Genomic DNA, 11,804 nt, shown 5'->3' with positions numbered 1-11,804 from the left:
TATGTGCCAGACTGGCTCTATACACTGTGAGTAGCACACAGGACCAGAGCTAGTGCATACCATATGTAGCACACAAGGTCGGTCTGAGACCCACAGGCTGGGCCCCCACAGGCTGTGTCTTTGATACCCTTGATTTAGAACATTACATTCTAGAGGAGGAACACCTTCTTGTCACTGTATTGGTTATATCAGTTATCCTGCGTAGGCATTGAGATCCACCCTAGATGTGTTCAATTTAAAAAGGGACAGACTGTCAAGCACTGCATTCAGAATATTCCTGTATGCTCCTTTCAGTAACATACATCAGTAACATTTGGTACAGTCTTCTTTTGCTTTCATGATCATTTTCCTCTCCTATTGAGTGACCAACCAGGATTGCCCACTTTGCCATTTTTGCTGACATTCATGACATTGGTGGGGGTAAACAAGCAACATTGGCTTCTGCTAAATAAGAAAAGGGGTATTAATAAGAAATTATCAGTAACAGCAAAGCTAGTAAGAGAAGAACCTACATTTTCAGAGGAAGGTTGTACATTCTCTCTCCTACTTCCAATTTAGATGAAACTAGAAAAAGTGCTGGAGCAGCTCTTTAGTGAATCTAGAAACTTGATATAATCAAAATGGCTTTGGACCAAAGTCTTGATTTGTGGGCACTATCCTATGGGGCATAATAGCATTACCTGCATTTACTACTAAAATATTCTTCAGATGCAAGTAGCTCCTTATGCTTTTTACACCTATACTGATCACTGAGCACAAGCTGCTTCTTTGCAGCAAGCCACAAATACTTCCAGTGCTTGACCTTCTCCTACTAAGGCTGTTGGTTAAAGAGAAATAAATGCTTGTAGGACATTAGCAATGTCCTGCCAGCCATGTAGTATGATCCACAAATGTAATGGTGAATGATTCAGGTGATAGCTGGGTCTGGGACTCCTGAATAGAAAGCTCTCCCCCTTTCCCCAGAGTTGGGATTCCATTAAAGTCCACCTAGAATCTTCAAAATCTTATCCTGGGTTATTCTTCTCTCCTTCGCCGGAGCTTTGCCTGAGTTTCTTCCAGCCGGTTTCTCCAGGCAGCAATAATGGCATCATCATCCATTTCCTCTTCCTCTTCCTTGCGGGTGCTGTGCCGGTACTGTGAGGATCTCCTTGATGCAAACCTCTCCTCACTTTTTTCCACTTTCTCTTCTTTCTCTCCATCCTCCTCAGACTTTGAAAAACTTTGAGTGAACTTTCTCTTTGCTCCAAATTCAGACATATCTGTCCTGGACTCTTCTTCAGATTCTTCAACATGTCGGGATCTGAATCTACTGTGTGCTGATGCTTCAGGAGATTCAGAGTCAGAGGATGGTTCAGGTGTTTTTCTGAAAAAATGTGGCTCTGGGCTTTCTTCCCTGGAACTTGTCTCACTAACCTTTGATCGGGTGAACTTGTACATTTCCTTATCCTTCTCTGCAGAGACAGAGGAAAATCTTGATGTGGTTCTCAGTGAATCACCTTCAGACTCAGAGGAAGAAAAACTGTCCAGCTTTGCTCTTTGGGATCTGGAGAATCTGTAGCTGGATGATTCTGATTCAGAGTTTACCTGTCTAACAGTGGAGGATCTGTTGTGTTTCTCACCAGCCTTCTCACTCTGGGCACGATGTGATGGCCTTTCTTCTTCTTTCAGGTCACTGAGCCACTTGCTAACATTCATCTCTGTCTCTGAATTCATGGCACCAGTATTTGCATATTGACCAGAGAAAGCAGACGTAGTATGATTTCTGTCAATATCTGTTTGCAAGGGGTATCTAACATTGCCTAGTGTGCTTTCTGAGTCATCTTTTACTTTCTCTTCTTCATCTTCTCCCTTGTCCTTTTTCTTTTTAAATAAAGTGCTGCGTTTGTTGTCTCTGACAAGCTTTTCAATTTGATAATCTGACATTTTCTCCCTCATCTCCATTTGCATCTCCTTCTCCTTCCGGCTGAGTTTCTTCAGGTCGACATCATCTGCGAAAAGACTGAACAATGGCTTGCTTGTCTGTGTCACTCGCGAGCTGGACCCTTCTGTCCTTGCGCTCACTGAGGTGTTGCAAGACAGGACAGACTGGGTATCAGCACAGCGTATGTCCCGCTGGCGGAGTAGTGAACCAGCTAGAGATGAGCCACTCTGTGCACTGAGGAGGGAGATCTTGTCATCATCTAGGTGCTTGCCAAAATCACCTGACTTCATGCTGGAAGCCATTTCAGAGGGTGGGCGGGACAGCATCAGTATCTCATTTTGTTTCTGAGCGATGGTTTCGCTAACCACATTGGCAATCCAGTTCTGAATACTTGCCATGGATATTGTATCACTTGGGCCAGCTTGGAGGTTAGGTAGAGGTATAACTGGCATTTGGGGCTGCATGGCCCCAGTGCTGCTTCTGGTCTGAGATAAAGGTGGGAGGTTACTTTGCACACTCAGTACAGAAGCTGAATCATCAGCACCACCTATGGAAGGTGTTGAAGGCCAAAAAGCTGACAGTGGGATACTGCCACTCATTGCGCTCTCTGCTTCCCAGCTGCACAGGGACTGGCTTTCTTCCAGGACCTTCTTTGAATGTTCAAGTAGCTCCGCTCGCCTCTGCTTCTTTTTAGCTGAGACAGAATCTTCACCCTTGGCAAGCTCCACAATCTCATTCTTGTTTTCACTGCCGACCTTTTTCTGGTGTTTCATTTTCCAGGCCTGGTAAGCAGTCAGGTTAACATCTGACAGATTCTTCTCTTCTGCGGCCTCCTCACCTGGATGGCTGCCCTCTTCCACCTTGGGGCGTTCGGGTGATTCAAGGTCCTTCTTGTGAAAGCCAAACTGGATCCTCTTGATCTTCCATCTTTCAAGAGGAGTCAGCTTGTCTTTGTTCTTTTGGCAGAAGTTATGAAAGGAGCTGGTGTCTGAGAACACGCTTTCCTCATCCACGTCCCTGACCTTTCCTCCTGGCCCTTGTCCTGGACTGTCCTCACAACATCTATTCCTAGAGCAATATTGCTGAGCTGCTTCTTTCTCAATCTCCAGTAGCCTTTGGTTCCACATGTCCCAGGTGCTCTCTGTAGACATAGAGTCTGTGCGGCCCCTTGTCATCCTTTTGATGCCACTGGCTTCCAGTTGTTGCTTCAAGATTTGGATGTCGAGGCTGCTCACACTCTCAGTGTCGCTGAATTCACTTGAATGATAGGGTCTTCCTCCCATGCTACAGTCTTCATCCTCCCTCTTGGGTGGACAATTACCTTCCACTTGGTATTTCTCATTTCTGCACTGCCACTCTTGGATCATTCTCTCCACATCCTCCTCAGATTCCTCCCCCGCCTGGTCTGGAAGCCTCGGAGGTTTTCTTTCTTCCTCCTTGTTTGGTAGCTCCCTTGCAGGCAAGCCTTGATTTCTTCTCCACTCCTCATACAGCTGTTCCTCCTCTTCCTCACTGATGAGAGTAGGCTGCTTGGAAACCAAACTTGATTTTCCCAAGGATGAGGCGCTCAGAACACTTCCGAGGATGCTGTTGGTATCTTCTTCCTCCACAGTGATGGAGTGCACTTTGGCTCCCATGACACTTCCAGAGTCCTCTGCCCCAGACGGCAGGGAACAAGCCCCTGCTTGGATGATTGAACTCTGGCTAACGGTGTTATCCTCACCAGCAGCATCCTCCTCCTCTCGCTCCTCCAGCAGCTGCTCGTTGAGCTCCCTAAGTTGTTTCAAAAAGCCATCATTGGGGTAAATAGCACGCTTCTTCCTCAGGGTCATCAAGGCCTCCAAGATGGTCATGTGGTGATAGATCATCAGGTAAGCAGCCACCAGCACAGCCGAGCGACTGATTCCCATTTCACTGCTCACCAGGATTTTACCTACAGGTTTCAAACATAATGATGGTCAATGGCTTTCAGTGGCATAGCAAGCTTATTCTGAAATGCATACACAAATCTAATCTGTAGCACACTGAAGTCCATGGGACTCTTGATGTCCGTGGATTTTGAATCAGACTAAACCTACGTATTTGTCTGCCTATTTTATTGGCTTCTTCTTCTTCTTTTTTTAAATTGCCATAATTAAAATGTAGACAACTAAGATGCCAAAAGTTAGCAGGTTGATATATGCCAAGAGAAGTGGCTGTCACATGTCAGAATAAGATACATTTGTTTTCTGTGCTGTAGCAGTTGGAAGGGGACAAACCCCCAATAACTAGATTCTATATATGGAAAATTTATGAATTTGTTATAATTTTCTGAGTATCACATCTACTTATTGGGGAGTCATTTTATAATTAAGATTATCTTCTATTCAAGTGAATGCAGTAATACATTTCCTCAGAGAGTCTCAAAGTACTCTATAAACATTAGTGAGTTGAGCCTTACAACCCAGCTGACTGTTGTATGACCTTGGATCAGTCATAGAATCATGGAAAGGCAGAGCTGGAAGGGAGCTCCGAAGGTCATCTAGTTCAATCCCCTGCTTGAAAGTTACTTAACTGACCTGTGTCTCAGTTTTCCCATATGTGCAATGGGGATATTAATACCACTCTCAATGTTAATGATGATGGAGCTTAATACCAGTGGACAACTATATTAATTACTTAATTTTTATAAATTGCTTTGAGAGACTTAGATAAAATGCTAAGTTATCTTATATATTTTCCAGGAGACAGCTCTGGTGTGTTAGATCTACTGCAGGTCAGAACTAATGAGCTATCAGGGTTATACTGGTTCTCAGGAATGGAACACCCAGGTCAGTGGCTGGTATAGCTGAGGTTTCCACAGTAAAAACTAGTTTAACTCCTTCAAAAGACTGGGCATGCATAGACTTGTAACACTACATAATATGCCCTATACTCAGTCTTCTTGTATGTGACTTATTACATGGTATTTGCCACAGAATGCACCTGTTACTGCAGAATTGTGCTTCAGAACTATTATTATTATTAGCCTTTTCTTTCTTTCCATTATCACATTTTCTCACATAGAATGCACCCTGGAATATAATACACACCTTGTTTTTGAATGGCTAAATTGGGTTTTTCTAGAGTTTTCTAGATTTTTCTAGAGTTATGGCTGCATAGAGCAGGAACAGAGCCTAAGTTTCAGCTCACTCATCCTCCTTTTCCTGTTTAACTAAAGCTGGTCCCCTGGCTGCATCTGCAGACTGGTCCCCATGGGTGGATCTATGATCCTGAAAAGAGTGAAAGAACCTCCAAGACTGTGAAATAAGAGAAGAAAGACCAGGAGCAAGTAGCAGACAACAACATTAGTTTGATTAATGGAAAACCAAAACCTTTAAAAAGAAGAGACGAGCAATAACACTTGTGGAGTGCAGAACAATGAACCAGTAAGTCATCTGACTCCCTTAGCTGCCTGAATAGAAATGCAACAGCTGTTGCACCATGGAACAAGAATCAAAGCAAGGTGTTTCTATCCTGGGCACAAAATCAGCTTGCCCACTTAATACATGCATCCCAATTTTGGGGGGAAAAGTACATGTTTTATGTGAGAATATATGATACTTTCATACCTTTTTTTATTTAAAATTAAACCTTCCAAGCATAGCATGAGCATCAAGAAAGCACAGCTTTCTATCTGACAACCTGAAACTGTAATTCTTAAATGTTTATATCTGAGTGTCAACATGCTGTTTATGTGAATGTGCTGATCACGCTGAAACCTAACGAGGCCACCAATTTAAATGTCAGTGCCTCACTGCTGATATTTACCTGAAACATTAAATTAATATGCCTAGTTCTGCAATCCCAAACTGCCTCATACACTTAACTGAGTCCCCAAGTAGCTTCTTACCTCAGCTGCCAAAACTTCCACCTTCCCCTACTGATTCAACATAATAATAAATTATCTACGCAAAAATCAGCAGCACATTCAAAATGAAAGTGCAGAATAAAATTAAGTGAATCAAATGGGAAAATAAATAATACAAGGGATACCATGTAACTGATTGTATTATTCCTTTTCATATTTAATTCTATAATGACCTCTTTTTTAATTTTAGCCAGAGCTTCTGCAGAATTTTCAATCTGGTACACTGGAGTTCCAAACAAACAATGGTGGGGACTGCTGTAGAATTTCAGTCTAAAAGACTATGCAGAGACCTTGACTATAATCACCCAGAAATGTGTCCTCTCTTATGTCTTATTGCTTTGGTCATCCTAATAATACCCTGGTTCCTATAGTGGTCTTGTGGTAGATAACCTTGCAAAGATGAGTATCTCAGGACACAGAGACTTAGATAGCCTGGACCAGGGCTCATATTATTGCTTGAAATAGGCTCAAGACGCAAACTCATCACAATGGTTGGGTGAAGATGTCTGGTAGCAGATTCAGTTCTGGGGGGGTGGGCTCTCACTAACGGCCACCTCTAGACCAATTCTTTCTGCCTTCATTTGCCCTCCCTCTTCTGATCCATTTTTCACCTGTCTCACTTTGGAATGCCCATCATACATGGTTCTGTGGAATTAACCGGGATCCCTTATGTCTGCATCTGCACTGGAGCCACTTGGTAACTACAAATCTGGCTCTGAAAGTTCCCTGTGATGCCAGCCCCATCTATGGATTTTGAAGTGTTCATGAACTAATTTACTCTTTTATTCCTACCTCTGTAAGTCAGCAATGCTTCATCAAGGAATTCTGCAGCCTGGTGGAAGTGTTTGGAGATGTCCATATCTGGGAAATCATCCACCTCAATGCCCAGGTACTGGATATTCAAGCCATTGTAGAAACCTGACCCTGTGTACACACCAGTACCATGAGCTGCATTTAGGATGTGGGTGATGCCAAGTCTCTTCAGACGGCCTTTGTTCACTGCGACACTCCTTCAGAAGAGAAATAGGGACTTTAGAGTTTGGCTCCTCTTTGGGGGACAGGGGAGGGTCAGTCCACTAGCAGTCATTAGAAAATTTCCAGCCTGTTACCCTAGTGTATACACACCCTTACCCAATCACCTGCTCCTTTTCTGGTTGCCCAAGACTTCTTCAGATTTTTTTCTGCAATGTTCACTGGGCTGCTAAAGTGTTAAACCTGTCCTCTTTGCATCTTAACAGGTCCGCCTTCCCTTCCAGCTTGGTTGCTACTCACCCTGCCCTCTTGGGCTCATGCAGTTCTGTTATTTTTTTGTTTTAATCACCTTGTGACTGACCTTGTACCACCCTCTCCCCTTCTAGCATCTTTTCTGCACAGGTCCCGTGGACAGCAGAGCCATAAAACAGAAGCCGTTGCTGCTTGTACTCCATAAATTGCATGTTTCTTTCCTCTTTTAAAAAACAGAGGAGCTAGTTCTCATGTCTGAGCCAAATTCCAACTAGATAATTTAATTTTTCCCATCTTTTCTCTGGGGGTTTAATCAGATATAGTATTGTTCTCCACACTCTTTCCTACGTTGTTGTGAAGTGTTGCTATGCAGTATGGAAAAGCTGCTGGGCTCCACCCCGAAGTGTTTGCTTTTCAGTATACAGTGATTGCTGTAAACATGGTCTGTAAAATGCCTTTGGATCTCAAGGGATGAAAGGCATTAGATACATGTAATATATATTATACCTTCAGTGACATGCTCTAACCCTTTGCTAAGAATTTTGCGCAGCTTCAATAGCAAAAGCTCATACTCACTTCTCTGCTATGAAGACATTGGGCCAGACTTCATCCACAGGATCCTTGGGGGCTTCTAGCCTGTCTTTCACCAGTGCCCTCTGCAAGTCCATCACACACGGTGTGTTGAACAGGCTGGTGTCATCAATCTTTTCCTTAACTCGGTTATACAGGTCCTCTACCAGCAGCTGCTTTGCAGATTCCAACATCCCCAGACAAACTGTATCTGCTTTGACCTCCTTTGTCTTCAGCTCTGGAATGAACTGACACCATCACTAAAAGCATGTGCGAGACTTCCTGGCATTTTTATCTTTGGAGCAACCTATGAAGGCCTATGTTCAACAGTGTTTCCATACACTACCACGTGTGGGCACATATGTACTCAGGTAGTAGCCTCAAGGCAATTAGTAATAGGTTGAGTGTGGTACACTTCCCTTTCTACTCACACTAGCTATAGTCTCATTCTAATTCCACATAGAAAGCAAATTATCTAGTAGTGAAATCAACAGGCTACTAGGACTTCTGCATTATAGTCCGTGACTCTGCCATACCTTGTGTGACTTCAGGACAAGTCATCAAAATTTTCTTTTTAATGGATGTACAACAGAAAGAGTAACCTGCTTATCCTGTGGGCATTACAAGGCTTCAGGAAGGTTGGTCTGACAGATTGAGATCCCTGGATGAAAGAGGCAAAACACATGCAACCAAAGTGTGTATTTCTTACCCCACCTTCTTTGCCCCCTTACCTTCTTTGATTATCTGTTTGGCAGCCACAGCAGAAGACAAGTGGATCGGCTCCATGAAAATACTCTCTGTGTCTGTGTCTGACATTATTGAGCACCTGCCAATCAAGGAAACATTTAAGCAAACACCTCCTCTCAACCACAACTCTGGTACTGCAGCTCTTCTCAGCCACTTCAGCACATAACAGCAGGGAAGCCAGAGAACAGGTCTTATAGGGAGGTGAAGGAACCCCATCCCCCAGGGTACAATAAACTCCATGTATCTCCTTTGCTTTTGGAAGAGACCCTTAGTCTCCAAAACATGTCTGCAAGAGGTGGAGGCCAGGGGGTTCTTGTGGGAGAAGTTCTAAAGACAGTAGTGAGAGTGTTAGTGATAACAGGAGGTTGACACCTGTAGATAGTAGAGAGAGAGCAGGGGAACAGGTGAGGGAGGGAGATCCAGTGTAGGGGAACTGTAGGGATGAGTGTGCGTGTTGGAACTGTAAGAAAGGTGCTTCCTTGGCAGGAATTATCAAAGGGCTTAGACACTTGATGAGGTAGACTGAGGTATCTGAAGCACTTAGAAATAGACATCCTTTTCTACTCTATATTGATTCTTGAGCCCCTCTCACCACCATAGTATCTGCACATCATTCCGTTGCGGTTCAGACATAACCATCCTGATCTACTTCCTTTGCTATGATACTCTGGGTAGAAATCAGGACTACAGTATGCCATGCAAATATGCAAATTATGTCCTACCTGAAGTTTGCTCAGCAATAAATAATGCTACAAATTTGGCTCTTTTCAGTTAATAAATTGCCCCAAAGTGCAGCTGGATTTATTTGCCAGATGGTTTAAATCAAATCAAATGGTGTCGAACTCATCCAGCCTATGGGCTGGATGAGAGGCCTGGGGCAAGTCTGTGAGCTGGATCAGGCCCATAGATTGGCACCATGTGCCAGATCCAGCCTGCATGCCTGGTCCAGTGTGGGTGCTGCATACTCTGGACAAGCTGCATGTGCTGTTTGCAGTGTGTGCGCTGGCCTTGACCCTGCATGCAGCACATGGCGCATAGGGTTGGTTTGGGTCATGAAGTACATGCAGCACGTGGGGTTGGTCTTGGGCATATGCTGTATGTGTTGTCTATTCTGGCCTGGCTGTGCAGGCTGGGTCCAGAACGCAGGCTAGTTTATAGGCCTGGTCCAGACTGGCCTTGGTTCCAGTCCAGTGCAGCTGCCACAAACCGCATGTGTCCTAGACCAGACCCCCATACCAGCTCCAGTCCTGCAGGACACATGATGCTTGAGGCCTGGATGTAGCATGGGCAGCTGCTCTGTGGCTCTGATCTGGACCTGCTCTGGATCCTGTGTGCAGTGCTTGAGGCCAGGGTTAGCATGTGCTCCATTCAGAGCAGGGCTGGTCAGAGATCCACAGGAAGCACTGTGAGTCAATTGATAGGGCTCCATGGGCAGGCCATGGGCCCTAACTTTGACACCCTTGGTTTAAATGAAAGCAGTGCAGTCTATGAATCTCCCACAAATTACCATGCTCTCCACATTGATTGCTTCATATTTTGAGTGTCACCTGACCCACATGGTATTGTTGCTGGTCTCTGACTGGACAGCTGTGCAGCCTGGCTGCTAGTACATGCCTGCTGGTACACTCAGTGTGAATGCATATTTATGTGACCCTTTTCTTTCTGCACACATTCCTGCAAACAAAATTTGCTTAGTATTAGTGAGAAGTGAAATAACGGGGCTCCAGTGCAATCAAAGTGAGTTCATGGCTTCTATCTGAACATCTCTTGACCAATATTTTTTCTAGACTAGTTACTCATCTCTAACACTGACTGCTGACCTTTTATAGTTCCTCCCCCTTTGAGTTACTAATGTACAAGTAAGCGCTAAAGATCACCAGTACCAATTTGTTTCCATGACTGAAGGAGTCAGGAGATGCAAGCCTTCCATGCGAGCAAAAACACTGTGTTTTATTGTTAATTAAAGCAGATGGAGACTTTGATTCATTTACACAGAATGTAGGGAAACATTTATTTTATGCTACATCATCAGCATGATGCCTAAACTGTTTGAATGGCTGAATGGCTTTGACTCTCTGTAAATGGAGGACACAACCAGCCTGAAGGGTCTCTTCTCAGTTAGATGCCAGCTTGATTCCACCTCTCATCAGCAGGGGAGATACTGTATTGTTTTAGCCCAGGTGGTTTTACTAACCTGGCAGGAAAGATACCCTTCTTCTCAGCCTTGAATGACTCAGCGTAGTTCAAGGGTGAAGGCCTGTTCCTTGCACTGCAAGCAGAATGACCCCTGCAAGACTGTATAATGCCTCCAGTGTGAGGATCTTGGCTACACCTGGTGATGGGGGATTGATCTTAGGCTCTTCCTCTAGCTTGCTCCTTCAGCCTTTTGACTAGGGTCAAGTGAGACTAGGGGTTATCTGAATGCCAAGGCCTCTGGGCTTGGGGCTTGCATATAGGATGTCTGCTGTGGATCTGGGAGTATATGAAGCCTCAAACTGATGATGAGTCTGGGAGGTAGTATACTTGCTGGTGGTAGTGCCATATGGACTTGAATGATTGAGCTCTGTTCAGTTGATAGAATTTGGAACTGATCTGGCTGATTTGGCCCAAAACATGACATTAAAAAAAACCTGTTCAGTGGACTATGTGAGATGGGTTGAGGCTGGGGGTCTCAGTTCCATTCATGGGACAGGTAGCCACATGATAAAAGCATCCAGAGAAATGGGTACTAACTGGGCTCCTAGCTGTCAGTCTCAGCAGGTGGATCAAGGGGTGGCCAAGCTATGCAGACTGAACTCCCTGTCAGCCTTGAAGGAGTCCCTCTGGGTGTTGGGTGAGATGCATTAGCAGGGGCTATACAGAAGATACTCACCCTTGCTGCTGCCAGTACTGAACTTACTCAATGGATAAACAGAACACATCAATCTATGGGGCTATCTGTACACCTAGAATACATCTGTGTTCAAATATGGTATTAAAGAAAGGGATGTATTTGGTAGCCGTGTTAGTCTGAGACAAAAAGAAATGCAAAACTCTAGAATGCTTGTTTCAAAGATGATTTTTTTTGTGATTTCTTAGTTGGTCTAGTAACAGGTATCATCTCTGAACCAAGTAGTCTAGAGTTTTGCATATTAAAGACATTAACAAAAGGCTCCCACCATGAAGGATAACATTTTTGGAAAGCCTGTTCTGCCGACACTAGCCTCAGGGTACAGCGTTGCATTGGGGTTAAATAGCTAATTCTGCGGGTTCACTCTGCTCTGCCTGGAATCGGTGAATATTTCAGTTTCACCCGCTAGAGGTCTCAGATGTCTCAGGATTCTGCACACACCACTCTGGCGGCTAGTTGCATTAATTAAATTGGTTCCCATAGTAACTGGGCAATGGAGGTGTCACACACAGGGTAGTGAAGAATGTGGGAAGCACAGGGCTGATGGCTTAAGACAAGCGTGT

The 11,804-nt window shown here is 44.3% G+C and overlaps 1 protein-coding gene across 1 annotated transcript in view; it reads right to left on the bottom strand.

The window, feature by feature from the left end:
- Window positions 1-261: 261 nt before the first annotated feature.
- The window catches only part of DUSP27 (dual specificity phosphatase 27 (putative)), a 20,650-nt gene continuing 9,107 nt past the window's right edge, over window positions 262-11,804 (bottom strand). The window contains exons 3-6 of the mRNA XM_019525711.1: window positions 8,336-8,430; window positions 7,611-7,842; window positions 6,603-6,820; window positions 262-3,854 (exon numbers count right to left, since the gene is read on the bottom strand). Coding sequence (XP_019381256.1) covers window positions 1,015-3,854; window positions 6,603-6,820; window positions 7,611-7,842; window positions 8,336-8,430 — 3,385 coding nt within the window. The 3' untranslated portion in view covers window positions 262-1,014. The remainder of the gene's footprint in view (window positions 3,855-6,602; window positions 6,821-7,610; window positions 7,843-8,335; window positions 8,431-11,804) is intronic.

Source organism: Gavialis gangeticus, unplaced genomic scaffold (genome assembly GCF_001723915.1).
Source record: "Gavialis gangeticus isolate Ggan-Ray unplaced genomic scaffold, GavGan_comp1, whole genome shotgun sequence".
NCBI classification, from domain to species: domain Eukaryota; kingdom Metazoa; phylum Chordata; order Crocodylia; family Gavialidae; genus Gavialis; species Gavialis gangeticus.
Note: the sequence above shows the minus strand (reverse complement) of the source record. Positions and strands in the feature narration are given on the sequence as shown.